The 17,072-nt window shown below is 48.4% G+C and overlaps 1 protein-coding gene and 1 long non-coding RNA gene across 3 annotated transcripts; both read right to left on the bottom strand.

Annotated features, from left to right (window-relative positions):
- Positions 1 to 1,802: 1,802 nt before the first annotated feature.
- Positions 1,803 to 4,519, bottom strand: PRND (prion like protein doppel). Of its 2 annotated transcripts, none has more exons than XM_037147824.2 (3): positions 4,463 to 4,519; positions 2,669 to 2,765; positions 1,803 to 2,356 (listed from the first exon to the last, which is right to left on the bottom strand). In XM_037147824.2, exon 3 carries the CDS (start codon positions 2,343 to 2,345, stop codon positions 1,803 to 1,805), a length of 543 nt encoding a protein of 180 aa, XP_037003719.2. In that variant the 5' UTR covers positions 2,346 to 2,356; positions 2,669 to 2,765; positions 4,463 to 4,519. The 2 variants fall into 2 exon arrangements, with proteins under 2 accessions (XP_037003719.2, XP_053527266.1); XM_053671291.1 differs by having other exon boundaries at positions 2,669 to 2,711; positions 4,463 to 4,516.
- A 4,700-nt stretch (positions 4,520 to 9,219) lies between these two features.
- On the bottom strand, positions 9,220 to 15,307 carry LOC128628303 (uncharacterized). Its single transcript, XR_008392656.1, has 3 exons — positions 14,913 to 15,307; positions 14,386 to 14,520; positions 9,220 to 9,428 (listed from the first exon to the last, which is right to left on the bottom strand). It is a non-coding gene; the product is annotated as an uncharacterized LOC128628303 (long non-coding RNA).
- Positions 15,308 to 17,072: the final 1,765 nt, after the last annotated feature.

Consider the following 17,072-nt stretch of genomic DNA (forward strand, 5'->3'; position numbering starts at 1 on the left):
CACGGGGTGGGGGAGGGGGCGGGGAGGTGGGACGTCCTCTGCGCTGTTTCAGTGCGGGCGGGGTCTGCCCGTGGACCCAGGGACAGGCTGCTCCCCTGGGCGGCCCCGCCCCCAGGTCCTCCACCCTCTTTCTACGTTAAAATCTTCCAAATGTATCCTTGAGAAGAACACTGATAACGATGGAGGCTCGGAACAAGAGGTACCACTATCAACATCGATGTTTTGAAAGACTTCAGATAAAGTGTCTGACAAGGCACTTTCTATCACAGACTCTTTTTATTGATAAGAGAATTGATAATCGTCAGCAGTGGTTATTTCCAAATACCGTTCAACAACCCCCAGGAATCTCTAGGTTACCGAAGAGCGCCCGTGGGGCATCTTAGAGCATTAGATCCGTTATTTTTATTTAAATGTACTTATACTGTATAATACTTGCTTTTAACTACAATGAACAAATAATGTTTTTGAAATGTATATTTTAAACACTAATAAACAGATAAGAAGTGGTGTATCAGTTCCTGCTTATGGTACGGATGAATTATTATTTTAGTCTTCAATTACAGTTCACACTCAACATGACTTCGTATTAGTTTCAGGTGCACAGCATCGTGGTAAGACAATAGTGGGCTTTAGGAAGTGGTCCCCCCAGTAGCTCAAGGGCCCGCCCTGCACCGTGACCGGCCACGCCAACATCACTGACCGTAGTCCCGGTGCTGTTCGGCCTGGAGGGAGGGTTAATTAGACCTCCCTAAAGACAGTTTCTTTTTGGCCAGGAGGAACTATTTCTTTGTAGTGGTAGGCAGTTCACAAGAATGATGGCCTGTCCCCCAAGTGGTGGTCAAAACACTGCTGGAGAAGTGCGGGGTCTGGGTAAGGGAAGCGCATGTGAAAAATGCTGGCGCGCATGTGCCTACAGACCCGCCCAGGGAGTGAGGGGGCATCAGGACACAAGTGCGCCGTTCCAAGCTGTTTTCCCAAACGCATGGCCTGTTTGAGAGGCGGGAACATCAAACACTTATCCTTCTTGTAAAAAAAATACCTTGTACCAGAGACACCTCCTGCCATGGATCTAATCTGCTCTGAGAATCAGCTTGGCAGTATTTCCTTACCAGATAATTTCCAGGCCTTTGTCTAGTTCTATTTCTATTTTAATTTAATACCTTTACTATGTTTTAATTTAACTAGAATTGAATAAAGCCTCCCTTTAACAAAGGTGTCAATTTTGACAGAACTGTCCGCTCAGACCTTTTTGTATTTCTAAAAATGGAATTTCCATAGTTCCAACAGAGATGTGTGTTTGGATTTGGCCCCGAGAGCCATCGGGGATCTCGGGGCGGCTCTGGGATGGGACGGAGCAGACAACCTGGGGTTGGACAAGCCAGGGTTGAGTTCCAGTTCTGCCCCTTTCTAGCTAGTTCACCTCTCGGAGCCTCAGTACAGTGGGAATTAACACCTACCTCTGCGAGTCGTTAGGAGGTATGGTGAAGTGCCTGGCACAGTCCCTGGTGTGTTGTTTTATCTGTGCACCAAACATTTATTGTGTAATACAGTGTGCCAGGCACTCCGCCGAAAGCTGAGGGTACGGTGACGAGCGCACACCCTCCGGTAGAGCCTGCAGGGTTACACACAAACGATCAAATTCCGGCAGATACCTGGCTAGACTGTGCTGTTTGAACTGCTGAAGAATCACTGCTCTTGGGTCCCTTCGGAACACGTGTGGGTTGGACACTGGGGGAAGAGAACTGGGCTGACTCTGGTTTGCTCGCCTGCTCATCTACGCGGCTGCCTGCCCGCTCGCGGGCTTATTTCGCAATGAACCAAATGAAAATCAGCAGGCAGAGCATCACAGACTGGTCCATGGTGACCCGAAGCCCTGCTCCCTTTTCCAACCAAAAATCGCAGTGCTTGGCGGAGCAGAGCTCCCTGATCAGCCTCCACAGGATCCGCTGGTGAAGCTTGCCCTGTTTCTCTTGGAACAGCTCCTCCTGGTTGGCAGCCTGGGTGGTGTTGATGCAGTTGGTGACAAACTTCTCCTTGGTCACGTTGGCCTCAGAGCAGCCGTTGTAGTGGATCCCGTCGGGGAACTGCCAATAGTTGGCCTCGTAGTACCTGTTGCCCTCAGGTCCAAAGTCAATATCCAGCTTCCGGCCTTGCTTGATGAAGGCCCCGGGGTGCCTCTGCACATCCATCTTTTGGGCCTCCGTGACCGGGGAGCTACTACTGGGCAGGGCCTTCCGGTTCCATTTGATTCTGTGCTTTATGCCTCTTGCCCTGACTGCAGCGACCTGGCTGAAGAGCAGGACGCAGACAATGGCCAACCAGCATCCACCCAGGCGCTTCCTCATTGTGTCCGAATCTGCAACAGCAAAGGATGGGGCAGTTCACTTCTCCAGTGGGGTTGCCAGCTCCCCTGCCCCCTCCCATGTGTAGATTTTAAACAAGGAATGGCATCCTTGCCCCATTTACATTTTCCCAGCAGCATAATTGTTTTCCCACGCTTAGGCTGCACAGGGTTAAGTCAATACCAAGTTTCTTGCATTCGCCTGGAACTATAGCCATTCAGGGCAGTGACCTTGGTTTTCTCAGACAGATAAGAAGCTGCAACTGGCAATTATAGAGCCTTTGAATGTGCATGGGAAAAGAAAAAGAGTAATGACTTAATACATACAGGTTTTCTTTGGTACTCTCAAATCTTCCAAATCAAGGGGTCTCTGGGAGGCAAAAACAGTAGAAGAGGTGAAATCAGAGGCTTCTGGGCATAGGCTCTATTTAAAAAGAGTAAATTTGTTAAACAATGTTAACATATGTATTAACTATATATATATATGGATCTCTATACATTGTTAGTCAGAGCAGCTTACAAAATGCATAAGCTCTATTTTTAATCTTCCCTCTTTATTCTCTACTGCTCTGAGCCGGCACTGTCCTGGGCACATTCTGCCATCTATTCTAAAATGTCAGCGGCTGCTGACTGTGAAGGCATTTAAGGCAGAGAGAGAGAGATGGGCTCAGGGCCAGGGGAGATGGGATGGGAGCGTAGGGAGGGTCCCCCGCCTCTCCCTCTGATCGCGAGTAATCTTTTTATGTTTCGCTTCTAGGGACAGTGTGACCCCATGAGCCTCCCCCAGATAGTTTCTTATCACACACGAGGTGTCAGCCACTGATATTGTCTAACTTCGTCTCTCATGGGATAGGCATAAGATCACCCCCATTTTATAAAAGCTGTGCTGGGAATCAGAAGTTAGGTGATTTGCCAAGGCTGCCCAATGACCGATTCCTACACTACTCCCACCACGCCCCCCTGCCCTTCTGGGCTGCGGGAGTGGATGGCGCTCAGATGTTGTGCTTCTGACTAACCGGGCATGAAGGGCAGCCCGATGGACCCTAAGCTGAGCAAAGAGTAGAACTTGGGAGACATTTCCAAGGACACGAAATGATGGAGAGGACAGGAGGGCCTTGGGGAACACTGAGGTGACCCTAGGGCTGCTGATGATGTCAGAGAATACCCCTCCCTTCCAGCCTCCCAAACCGGCATTTTGTCCCATCCGGCTCCTGAAGTTACAATAGTTATTGTGTAGTTCACCCGCCAAGGTCAACTGTTCGGGGCACTGAACACCTGGGCCTTTGTCTGTGCAGATCAGGGATGCAGGACGTCTCCTAGACGCGATTCACTGTGCGCCCGTAAGTGCCAGAGCCTCAGGAGGGTGAAAGGCTAGCACACCTGGCCCTCCACCCTCCACCACCCCGTTGCAGTATTCCTAGAAGTGCTTGGTGCACTTCTGTTAAAGTGTTCAGCTCTAGTGAGATGCTTGCTGGTTTTTATGTAGAGAAACATAAATGCAAAATGCAACCTAAGTGTACTTCCAGTTTCCTCTGGGCACCTACAAAGAGGCTTCTGCTGACCTCTCTTAACATGCAGGCGTCCCCTGGTCGCTGCCTGGGCGGGGCATGAATGTGCCCAGCAGCAGCCTGCGCACCCAGGCTGCCAGCACCCCAACCCTGACGGCCCCCTAATCTCAGTGAGCTCAGAGCAGCTTTCTCCAAACTGATTCAAGCAAACATTCATTAACCCCCTAAACCGGGGCCACACCCCATGCCATCAGCCCTTACTCCTTGGTAGGAGCAATCTCAAATAAGAATAATAACATCATTTACAGGTGCATCAGATTAAATAATAGCATAGAGACCTTGAGAAAGAAATGAGTCTTTTTTTCTAGGCAAGGGCTTAAAAGCAAGAGAAACCCCCCACCAGCCAACCCTGAAATAGCATTTTATCACAGCACCGAAACATAGGCACACACACACCTGGAATGACTAAATTCTCACAAGTGTCCCCAACTCACGTTCCATCCCACCAGGAAATGGGAGTCAATTAATCATTGCATGGTTTGCAGTCTGATGAGAAATGAGCAACCCGACTACAGAAATAGGGTTCCTGCACAAACTCTGCCCCCCCACCTACCTTGGGCTCCTTCTGGGAGTGTGCCTTTGGAGCCGCGGCCGGCAGCACTGTCCTCCAGCGCACCCTCTTGGCAGCCAGGCCTGCCCAGCTTTGTAGGAGCACAGAGGGAGTGGCATTTTGCTCCTCCCCAAATATGGCAGCCTTCCCTCCCCGGCAGGACCAATCAGGAGTTCCCAGGTGCTCCTTTGTCTTGAGTAGGATGGAGCTTCTCATCACTTTTTACTAATAAGCATCACATGAAGATCTTGATGAAGTTCAGCAAAACTTGAGAGTTGCCTCTTGTTTTATTCAGGTATTTATTTACTACTGCCAGTTGATTATAAAGGATACACATAAAGAGCCAGATGAAGAGGTGTAGAGGACAAGGTCTGCAAGCATCCAAATGCAGGAGCTCCCAGAGTTTGGGGTGCTCCACCCTCCTGGAATGTGGATGAGCTTTCCAACCTGGGAGCTCTTCGAACCCCACTGTGCTAGGACCTGGGGACAAACCAAGTGGTATAACAAGATGCTCCTATCCCCCCTCGACTCAGGAAGTTATAAGGTTTCAGAAGCGCTGTGTGAGGAATTGAGGATAAAGATCAAACACATATCACATGACAACTTCACAGATGGATGGCTGGATGGCTGAATGCATCCATCCAATGAGTCCAGGTGGGGCTATTTTTAAGACTAGTATTTTTAGAGGTGCCCTTTAGAATAGAAATGAGAAGTGTTAGAAGAGAAATGCTTTCCCATCAATATCTACAGCAGAGTGTGGTTTTGAAGGCCTTGCCGGTTATGCACTGTCTTGCACCTTAAGACCAGCCCCAGAGAGCAAAGGAGGCTTCACGGTGCACCCTTTGTGGGAAGGATCAGGTCAGGCCGAGGGGGCGTGTTCAGGTGGACCACGTGATGGGAAGCCTGAGCCGACAGGGCGTGAGGGGCCCCACTTCCACTGGGTGGTGGGAAAAGCAGAGCTAATAATGGTGGGTAGAAGGCCAGACCAGAGAACTGGGCTGCCAGGGTCATGGGGAGAGCTTGAACCACTGAATTCATCCAAAGGTCAGCAAGTTGATCTGTGGCCACCCAAGGGACCAAGACAGATGCAGATGAAGCTACCACTGTTTAAAGATGGTGGAGGCCAGGAGTGGGTTTCTCCAGTGCCTCTGTCTCTACCTGATGCCCGGTGCAGCTGGAGGGGAACTAGACAATCAGTCACTCCTGGCATAGGTGACCACCCCTTAGACAAAAGGGTCTTGCTCAGATGTCCCCATTACAACCATTACTGCAACTCAGAATCAAAAGTGAATGTAGAGGTGTATGGAAGGAGATTTGCCTGTAAATAAAGTAGGATCACCATCCTGAATGTAACATCATCTGGGTTCTTCAGGTTCGCTTTCAAGTGCCTTTGGGAACCAAATTAAACGGTTGCTTCCAGATTGACCAGCAGATGGCGCCAGAGGAGTTTACAAACACTTGGCCCTGGAGGTAGGAAATCCTCAACAAAGGCAAAGCTTCAGTCAGTGCTCCACTTGGATTTGGGGACCTCAGTTGGACCTTTTTTCTCCTCTGCCTTTACTTTCAAATTTTATTTCGTTTTACTCTTAAAAATCTTACTATTTATTTATTTATAAAGAGAAGGGAAGGGAAGGAGAAAGAGAGGGAGAGAAACGTGTGCGAGATTAATCAGTTGCCTCTCCCGCCCCACCACCAAGGACCTGGTCCGCATCCCAGGCATGTGCCCTGACGGGGAATCAAACCTGCGACCTTCCAGTTCACAGACAAGTGCTCAGTCCACTGAGCCACACCAGCCAAGGCAAAACTTTATTATTTTTATCTAGAATCATAGACTTTTGGTCTTGTGAACTCATGCACAAACACAGTAGTGCAGACTTGGGATAAACTTTGTAAAATGAAGAATAAAAGAGATCTCTTAATATTTCACTTTTCAGAGACAAGTGTCAGTTCAATTTTGTTCATTGCATAGATGCATAGGATCACAATTAGGGTTTGGGGTGTTCAGAGCTGGAAAGGATTCAGAACCCTCTAGCCCAGCTCCTTCACGCTGTGAGGTCATGGGACCCAGACAGGCGCAAGGTCACCCGGCCAGGCAAGCGGTGCAGTCCCTGCAGGCCCGTTGCTCTGTTCTGAACTGTGTGTACCGTTCAGCCGGCCCGTCCCCATCTGGTACTGTCACCTCCAGGCCGCCTCCGTCCCTTTCTTTCATCCCCTTCTGAGCAGGACTTTGCCCAGAACATCGTGGGAGGTTGGTTTAGAGCTGATGAGGCTGCAGATTCTTCTTGTCAGGGAACAAAAGGCTGTTCTCAGAGGCACAGAGGGGTGTGGAAGGCTGAAAATGCTCAGGAGAAGGGAGGAGCTCTGGAAGCTGCAAACCAGGCAAGAGAACTGTTCAGCAGATGATGCAGAGAGTACAGAACGGCTCCAGTCCCTCCAGCAAAGATCAACAAACAGCCAAGGAATTAGTGTGAGGACGCTCATCTCTTTAAATGAGCTCAGAGGTGAGGGCCCAGTGAATTGTGTCTTCTGGCATCAACAATTATATTAAAAATATACTTTAATGTTGATCATGTTTGTGAAAACAGGGAGAATGAGATTGATTCCACAGGGCTGGGTGTTCCAGGATGAAAAGAACCAATGTTATATTTCACACGAGTGTATGAACAATAGGAAATTATGTGGATTCACCAAAAAGGCAACAGGGAAAGGCTGAGGTCTAGGATGCATGAATGGGTCACTTTATACCATTTCCTGGTTTGATTAGGGGTTGGACCTTTGGAGAGCATTTATAAATAAATACAGTGATTGTTAAGCTACAATGCCAAACTGTACCAGAAGGGTTGGTGTGTGGGAAGATCACCCACCATACCTTGGTGTTTTGAAGATTTATCAAGAGTCTGTCATGTGCCTGGGACCATGATGTGCCAAGGAAGGCGGAGCATAGGGTGGGAAAAGGCAGCTGAAGGAGCTCCTGGCCTAATGGTAGAGAAATCATTGATATGTGTTTTGGAAAATAATATAATGCTTATTAGAAAGCTGTGTAGCTGTCTAAACAGCCATACTCATTTTTTCAAAGAAAGCTACACATATCCTAAGGGTGCCAAATATGTACTTTTACAAACTGAACACCCCCACGCAGCCTGCACCCAGATTAAGAAACTGAACATGACAGCACCCCCAAAGGCTCTGCATGTCACCGCTGGGTCACTGTCCCCTCCCCTATACTATTCTGACTCTTTCCACCATACGTTATTTTTGTCTGTTTTTGTACTTGACATACATGGAGTTACATGGAACCCAATCTTTTGTGTGTCTTGCTCAAATTACTTCTGTGAGGTGTCCCCACATTGTGTACAGTTGTAGGTTGTTCATTCCATTGCAAGACTATCCCACAACTGACATCTCTGTTTCCCTGTTGGTGGGTTTATGGGTGATTTCTGGCACAAACAGTGCTGCTGCGAACACTCTGGCACGTGCCTTTGGGTGGGTGTCTGGTTGCTTTTCTGCTGGATGTGCTCTCTGAGAGGTAGCCTTGCTGGCTCATAATTTATCAGGAACCCCTGGAGGCAGTGACTCGTCATGGGAGTCACTGAATGTTGGTGGGATGGGATGTTTGTAATTGAGAAGACAGAGAGCCATTGAAGATTTGGAGCAGGGGTAACAGGCTGAATATTGCGATTTCACTTGATCTGGAAGGAGTGGGCTGGGAAAGGGCAGACCCTAAGAAGGGCAGAGATGCCACACTTGGCCACTGGGTTGAAGTTCCTCATTCGGCCCCCCTCTTTTCTCATCATCTCTGATTTTTTTAAAAGCCTAATTAACCCGATCATTTGATCTGTGAGTTTCTTCTCTCCCTAATATGCATGAAAATGTCCAAAAGGAGAAAGGCCTTCCCCAGGGTGCGGGTACCTGTACTATGAGGGAAGGGCCAGCTACTGAGTCAGAGGCAGTGACCCCTTCATTACCCACAGTGGCTGTCATTCCAGGGGAGGCCCTGGGGCTGATGCAAAGATCGCTGGCACCAACCAGAGACCCAGGTTCTAATCTCCACCCAGGTTCTAATCTCTACCCTGCTTTTCTCTGCCTTGAGTGACTTTAGTTCTCATCTGTTAGAGGAGATCTTAGCCTTCTCTGTGACGTAGCTGCTCTGTCTCAGGCAGTAAAACATCTACTTAACATGTATCTTTGGGGAAGGTGGAAGTACCTCAGTTTTCACAACTGGACAGGAGGTATCATGTCCCCCACTACTTATAGGTCTTATCAAACATTGCTTGGCACTGTTGGAATCATAGACGTCGATACAAATGCTTCCCCCAAGATATTATAAGGGAAAGTAAGCTGCAGTCTAAAAGCTGTTTTGAGCACATGTTAATTACTCAAACATCTGCCAGAATTACTAGTGAAGGATTTACTATTGTGATGACAACTAGCAAAGGCTGAAGGCGTTTGTGCCAGAGGCTGGGTCTGTGATGGCTTCAGCCAGGAGGAAGGTTGGTGCATCATCAAGACAGGTCGCAGTCGGTGTGGAAAGTAGTGATCAAGTCCTAGAGCCAAACAACCTGGTAATGGCAGGGTCAGGTCGCTTGTTGGTATTAAAGTCTTCAGGGATGAGATCTAGCAGCAGATGGGAAGAGAGGACCCAACATTTTAAAGAAATGCTTTTATTGAAACATAACTAGCATGCAGAAAAGTGCACATACTGTAAGTGCACAACTCAATACAGTTTCACAAACTGAACAACCTTACGTAACCAGCAGAATATTTTAAAGCCTCATGCCTGGCTCCACCCACCCACAGGATACCTACTACCCTGAATTCTGATGCCCAGTACAGTTTCACCTGCTTTGTGTTTGTACAACTAGAATCATGCAATATGTGCTGTTCTGTGGCTGGCTTCTTCGGTTCATCATCGTATTTGTGAGCTTCATCAGCATTGTTGCCCAGAGGTGTTATTTTTCAGCTCTCATTCCTGTAAAATAGACCACATTTATTTATTGACTCATCACTTGATGAGCATTTGGGTTGTTTCCTGTTTGGGGCTATTATGAATATAATTGCTATAACAATTCTATTTTAAAAAATATTCTCACCCGAGGACATGCTTATTGATTTTAGAGAGAGGGGAAGGGAGGGAGAGAGAGAGGGAGATATTGAATGTGAGTGAGAAACAATGATCAGTTGCGTCTTACATGTGCCCCGACTAGAGACTGAACTTGCAGCCTGGATATGTGCCCTGACTGGGAATCAAACACACGACCTTTCAGTTTATGGAACAACCCTCCAACCAACTGAACCACACTGGCCAGGGCACTGTGAAAATTCTTACATACAGCTCTTGGTGAACATAGGCTCTCATTCTGTTGAGCAAATGCCAGGAGTGGAAATGCTGGGTCATTGAATAGGCATCTGTTTAGCTTTAATAAAAACTGCTCAAGTTTCCCAAAACTGTTCTTCCAACTTAGACTCCGCTGCGTGAGAGTGCTCCCGCGTCCTCCCCGCCCCCCTCCCCCCACCTGCTGCATGCTGACCCCTCGGTATTGGAGACCTCTTTTAATTTTTTAAATAAATGATGACAATAGTTTGCTAAGTTACAGTGAATCTGAGAGCAAAGATTAGGGGAGAGGAGGCCTAACTGTGTCCCATCAGCTGCAGGGGTTCCTACCCTGGAAGGGGCAGTCCGCGGATAGAATCTGGGAGATGCCTGAACTTGGCTAGGAAAAACGTCATCACGTCTCTATTTCCACTAGCCTCTGCCCGAAATACAGCCTTTTCTCCATGACGAAGGCCGGCAGCAGACACGGTAGCATTAGCCGCACCTGTGACCAGAACCCACTGGAGTCACAGATGTTTTCATGCCACATCACAGGCACGTGGCCAACCGTCCCAGTTTGCCAAGGACTGGGGGGTGGGGGTGGGGGTGGGGCTCCCCAGACACGGGATTTTTCACTGTTAGAATGGGAACATACGGGGCAAACCAGGACAAATTGGTCATTCCAGTTCCAGGTGATATGACTTACGCTTGTCATTATGAAATTATGGCAGTAGGTCCGGCGGGTCTTAGTGAGTTTTTAAATATTTAATCAGTGTAAGACTGCTTTGGATAACTATATTTTAGCATTTGGTTTCCTGTGTCACCTCTGCATTTTATTTTACGTATTTAAATACATTATTCTGAACCCTCGGGCGGGCGGCATCCGCGGCAGGAGTCCAGGCGCAGGGGGCCAGGCCGCAGGAGGGCGAGCCAGTGCGCGTGCGCGGCGGCGGCCTCCTAGGCAACCGGGAGCTTGGGGCCAGGCGAGGCCCAGCCTGGAGTGACAGCGGGACTTGTGGAGCGGCTACTGCGGCACTGCGGTTGGTAAGGCCGGCGGAGTGCTACCGACCTTCGCTGTGAAAGCGGTGACGGAGCTCAGTGAACTTCTCTCCAATGAAGGCCGAAACCTCTCTCCGTGGCCTTCAGGAATGTGGTTGGTGCCAGGCGATCTTCCTGAAGAGTCATCAGCAGCACTGAACAGAAAACCATGGCCGGTGGAAATCAAAAGAACTTGGAGAAAGTTAAAGCGTACTGGGAGAAGAAGAGTGAGAAGGAGCGGGAGACAGTGTGCCATGATGACAAGTTCCTGACCAACAACTGCACTGATTTCCAGTATGAGAGCAAGGTATTTTAGCTGAAGATGAAAGGCGATTGCCACCGCTACTTGGCAGAAGTAGCTTCTAGGGAGAAGAAAAACATGCGGTTGAAGCTTCTAGTGTGGGTGTTGACGCAGGACCTCTAAGCCGGGGAGCTACACTTGCGTTCGTGATATTCCAGAAAGACCACCAGGGGGACCAGAAGATGTGGACATGCCGTTTATTACTTGCATTACAGGGGAGTGCAGCGATGGTGGCAGATCAGGCAGGAGAGGTGGTGGCACCACCCCTCCAGCCTCAGTGCTACTTCTAGGGTTGGGGAGAGAGTAGCACGTGAAAATTCTACACTTCTGTGATGAACACAGGAGCCTTGGGACACAGGAACCTGGGAAGGGCTGGGACTTCCAGATACAGATTGTTTTCCTTGTTCCTTACGCTGGTGACTGGGCAGATGCCTGATCTCTGAAGTCATGAATGACTTCCTGAGTCATGGATGATGTCCTGAGTTACCCCACAGGACCTACAAGCAAGTCTTTGAAATCAGCAAGGGGCACATTAATCTTCTCCGCGTCCTGCCTCTTAGGCAAAGAAGCCTTGGATGATGCCTTAGCTGAGTGGGACTCACTAAATAAGGATTCCTATAAGCACTCCACGCTCATCATGCAGTTGTGAGATGACCTCACCTGCTGAGCAAGCGAACAGCAGAATGAAGCAGCAGGAGAAGGCAGTGGAAAAGCTTTTGGGTCCTTGGCCTGCCTTCGCTCTCCTTCTCCATGGTCACCAATTCTTCCTCACAACAAGCGCTAAATATCTAGTGTTGGACCTCCCTGTAGTGACAGCACAGCTCCCCGAAACTGCTCCCCTGCCCCTGGAAAGCAGCTTCAGATAAATCTTGATGGGCACTGCTAGACTGATGGTTGCTTTGAGCTCCCTTTTCAAATTGTGCAGACAAGTGACCTCTGAATGAGGCACTTTATTATGCCTGGTGATCTTTGTGAAATCCAGGTGAAGCAATGGGGAAGTTTAGAAAGAAAATTAGCTGAAACAGGCTACCATGATATTTAAAGTGAGCCTAGTATTTTGTTAAGGCGTACATCCTGTGCATGCAAAAATGAATTCACCCCTCCCACCGCTTTCTTCAGCTAATGAAAAACTGTTAAGGTAAGATGATAAAGAGACCACTTGCTCCTCTCCATCAGCTTTGTAATAAACTCTTAATGTGAGGTTTTGGTAGCACCTTGTTTTGCCTCTTTAAATTGTGACGTGCACAAACCTTCTTTTCAATGCCATGCATCTAAAGTTTTGCTACCTTAACTGTTTTGTTTTTGGTTGTGATTAAGAGTCACGGGTTTATTTTTTGTAACTCTTTGGCATTGCCCTTGTGTGTCCCAATGGTGCCATACGTGTCAGCCCATGTCAGTGAACATGGGTAATTATTGAGATGCCGGATTTCTAAATTAGATGTCTTGGAATTCAGTGGGTAAATAAATGTTTCTTTGGGGGGGAAAATCAACCAGCAACAAAACAAAACATTATTCTGAACAGGGTCCATAGTCTTCACTGGACTCACAAAAGGGTCCATGGCAGGGGTAGGCAATTTCAGCGGGGTCTTGATGTAAATATAGGAGTTTTTCAGGTGGAAAAGGGGTAGGGAAGACATTCCACATGGAGGAAAGAGCATGAGAAAAGGAATGGTGCACCTCAGGGTTGCCACTAAGGACAATAAGGTAAAGATTCATTATGTGCTTTAAGATACCTTTTAAAATTAGACTTAGGGAAATGACGGTAGTAAGCTATAACCGCTAATATTTGGGATCCGTGCAGCAGTCCCTTGGCTCAGTGTGTATAACGGCAGGGACCAGGCAGGGGTTGTCAGAGGGAAGCAGAGGTGGCGATCATGGTGGTGGCGATCATGGTGGTGGCAGTCTGCAGAGACGACTGCCCGGAAGGAAGACGACGAAGCCGGTTCTCGGTAGGAAGTAAGGCTGGGCAGGGGGTGCACCAGTGGAGGATTGGATTGCCACTGAGAGGACAATGGAGAGGAAGAGAGGGGGACAGCCCAGACGTTTGGTGTTCTGGATTTCTTTTACAACTACTTCTGCCCTGCCAGCTTTTCCATCTAACTGGGCTTGTGGCTGGGAAGGAAGGGCTAACACTACTGAACAATGCAGTCTCTTTTCCAGCCCCGAGAACAATCATCCCCCACTCCGGTGGGGTGGGGGACAGTGGGCGATTCATTCATTTGTCTCTGGTTGCTGTTGACAGACCACACCTACCTCCACCATGAACACCCCTGATTTCAAGGGCTGACCTGGTCCTCTTGCCCCTTCACTTTAGCTGCCATATGGAAACATCGGGGATTTTCCAACTGTACTTGAACTAGTGCCCCTCCCAGCTTCTCTGATCTCCTGACCTCCAGTGGAGGTGACACGCAGGTGTGAGCTGACACACAGGGAAGAAGGATCAGGTATAAACTCCGGGGCGGGGGGTGGGAACCAGATGGAAGGAGAACCAGGGCAGGGAGAGCCCAAATATCACGAGTGTGATTCAGCTGGGGAGTCCAGTTCTTAAAGGGTTCAGCTAGGACTCGAAATAGGGCAAGCAGGTCAAGGTGAGTAAGGCAGGAATGTAATTATGGGCAGTTCAGAAGCTGAGGCACCAGTGAAGGCCTCCATTTTTCAAGGCTTGGTATGCGTACTGCCCATTCTTGACAAAGACTTTGCTCATAGCAGGCCAGGGTATGTCCTCACTCATCTGTGTAACTTTGCTGTGAGGTGGGGAAGGAACTGACGCCGCTTCCTCCGCTGGGCAGACTAAGAAATGGGGAGAAATGCCTTCTCTGGGGCAAGGGGTAAAGTTTCCACCAGGTGGAAGTGAGTTGTTGAACTAGTATATGAGAGTAATTTGTAATCTACTAGACTTGTCACGGAAACTGTACATGAAGCAATTTCTCAGGATGTTCATTCATTCATTGATCCAAGACCCACAGTTTTGTTTGAGGAACCTTTGGTATCTAATGCTGAGAAAAGGGGGCTGAGTTTCTGCCACATCTGGGTAACAGGTTTGTTCGCCTGGGAACGATTCCATCAGCTCTTGATACCCGCTGGTCTTCTAGAACAATCGCAGGACAGGCAAACAGGTTTGGACTCAACGAGTCCGTGGTTACATACAGGGGTGGGCCAAGTAGTGTTACAGTTATAATGCCAACAAATAAAATAATAATACAAGAACCAACTCTGTGTTCTGTGCACTCACAACTGTAAACCTACTTTTGCCCACCCCTGTGTTGCTGTGCTCACCTTTTTAAAGGCCAAGAGTGTCACATTACATTTTCCAGCTTTCACTGATTTAGGCTTTGACTCTGTGGCCAGGAAAGCCTTATAAACGCAGTGGACACAAGGCTATCAGTGCTTCTGTGCATTTTCCTGGAACACCTGTGAGAAAAACGAGTGGGCAGAAATGTTTTTATAACAAATTAAATCTCAAACAATGCCTAACCCTTCCCCTACCCTCTCATCACTTCTATTATTAGGCAGGTTAATCTGCGCTTTAAACCAAAAAGCTTCGTTGAGATATAATTCACATTATCATGAGATTCACCATTTCGAAGGGTACAATTCGGTGATGTTTACTACATTCATAACGTTGTTCGTGGATCACCACTAACGCCAGAGTATCTTTATCACACGGGAAAGAAACCACAGGCCCATTAGCTGGCACTTCTCATTCCCCCCCGGTTCTCCAGCCCCTGGAAACCACAAATCTACTTCCTGTCTGTGTGGCCTAATCTGGGTATTCCATTTAAAGTGAATCATGCAATATTTACCTTTTTGTGTCTGGTTTCTCTCATTTAGCATCATGTTTTCAAGGTCCCTTCGTGTTGTGATATGGATCAGAACTTCATCCAGTCTCCTTATGCTTGAATGATACTGTCTGGTCTACGCCCTTCACCTTGGAGGACACACGTGCTCTTCCACTGGAGGTTATAGTTTTATTATCGCATGCTAGGAAATGCTGAATAAAAACACTTCTGCTGTCCAGCTCTGGCTGATGTGGCTCAGTGGACTGAGTGCTGGCCTGTGAACCAAAGGGTCATGGGTTTGATTCCCAGTCAGGGCATGTGCCTAGGTTGCAAGCTGGGTCCCTGGTTGAGGGTATGTGAGAGGCAACCTCACACTGATGTTTCCCTCCCTCTCTCCCTCCCTTCTCCTCTCTCTGGAAGTAAAAAAACCAAAACAAAACATAACAAACAAACAAAACCCAAACCACTTCCACTGTCTAGTTACTCTTCAGGTGATTATATCAAAGTCAAGGTGGTGGTTCCAGTGGGCATTTTCCATAACTTGGATGAACAGAGCCAAACAGCCAGTCCTCATTTATTCATTGAGTTCATTCCTAGCATGTGCTGCGGGAGGTAGCAGCCGAAGCCAGTGGATATCAGAAGTGCCGTAGTCACAATGGGCCTCTTCCGTGGCTGGCAGTGAAAAATCTTGCTCCTAAAATTCTCAAGGCTAAAAGCGATCTCTGGCAGACTTTATGGGGTGTGGTGGGTGGGGATCGGGGCTTGGCTGAGCAAGTAGTCATTCTTTTTTTCACTCATCACAGGGCAAAATGAAAGGAGATTCAGACATGCAGGAGAATGGGAAGTAGGGCATTGGCTAGAACAAGAAAATACAGCCTCCTTCCTTGTTGGGTTTGTTCTCTGGTCTGTGGGTCTTGACAATGGGCAAGGCCACCTGGCACAGCTGGGAGGGTCTGAAATCGGTGGGGCTTTCCTTGTTTGTTGGAGTTGGAGCTTTGGGAAGGCGAGCTGGGGCCATAGAGAAACCTGAGTGGACACATTCCATGTGTGGGCAGCTGCTGTGAGCAGGGTGATGGGCATGCATTCAGAATTTGGCAGCGAGGGATAGGAGCTTGCCAGCTTTCTGAAGCACCCACAAAATTACAGCTAACACTCATCTTTGTTAATTAACGCAATCTGTATAACTCAAAGCCAGGTGTGCCTGCAGTCTGCGTGTGTGGGAGGCACATTATTGGGTTTAGGTTTTTAGATTTTCCTGAGTATGAGCCAAAATAAATAAACTTGCTTGATCAAGACACTCTTCACTCTGCACCAGCCAGGGCGTGTGGTGGCTGGATTTCAGGTGCTGGACCCAGAATGGAAGCATTTGTTTGCTCCACCATGGGCACTGAGGTAGGCACCCCTGATGGTCCTACGTGGAGTGATGGGCAGTGGGTTAGCCTTTTGAGGACACAAAGTAACCCAGATGATGGCATTTTCTGCATGGGAGCCCTGGCAGAGTGTGAACGTGGTTCCCCACCAGGCACGCAGTCCAAGGAGTGTCTCTGCTCTGTGTTGGGAGTGACACTGCCGCCACATTTCTAGAGAGATGGTATTATGGGCTGAATCGTGTCCCCTCCAAGTTCTTGTTGCAGTCCTGGTCCCCGATACCTCAAAGTGACTCTATTTGGAGATTAGGGCTTGAAGAGTGAAAGTTAGAATGAGGTCGTTAGGGTGGGCCTTAATCCAACATGAGTGGTGTTCTTATAAAAAGGTTAGGACATGGAGACTCGTGGAGGGCAGAAGCCATGCGAAGACACAAGGGAGGAGAGGGGCCTCAAACCAATCCTGCCAACACCTGATCTCGGACTTCCAGCCTCCAGTGAGGAAATAAAAGTCTGCTGTTTAAGCCACCCAGTCTGTGGAACTCGGGCAGCCCTGACAAACTAAGAGATGCTGTCATCAGCAAGGAGGGCAATGAAAATGGGGTTCTGGAAGTTTCCCTGAAGTCACTGACTGGGTCAAGTAAGGGTGACTGGAAAATTGGTATCTTTGCCCAATAGAAAATTTAACATGATGACTCTGTATTTGTTTACAGCTAGTTTTTAGAGAGAGAGGGAGGGAAGAAAGGGGCAGATCTGCCCAGACAGTTAGGGGTCAAGGGGCCGCCCCAAGCACCCCGGCGGCCTCCAGACTGGGGGCTCC

The sequence above is a fragment of the Artibeus jamaicensis genome, unplaced genomic scaffold (genome assembly GCF_021234435.1).
Source record: "Artibeus jamaicensis isolate MK-2021 breed Jamaican fruit bat unplaced genomic scaffold, CSHL_Jam_final contig_685, whole genome shotgun sequence".
Lineage (NCBI taxonomy): Eukaryota > Metazoa > Chordata > Mammalia > Chiroptera > Phyllostomidae > Artibeus > Artibeus jamaicensis.

Bases quoted from the DNA above. Each gene is read 5' to 3' on its own strand.
- PRND (XM_037147824.2), bottom strand. From the start codon at position 2,345: ATGAGGAAGCGCCTGGGTGGATGCTGGTTGGCCATTGTCTGCGTCCTG.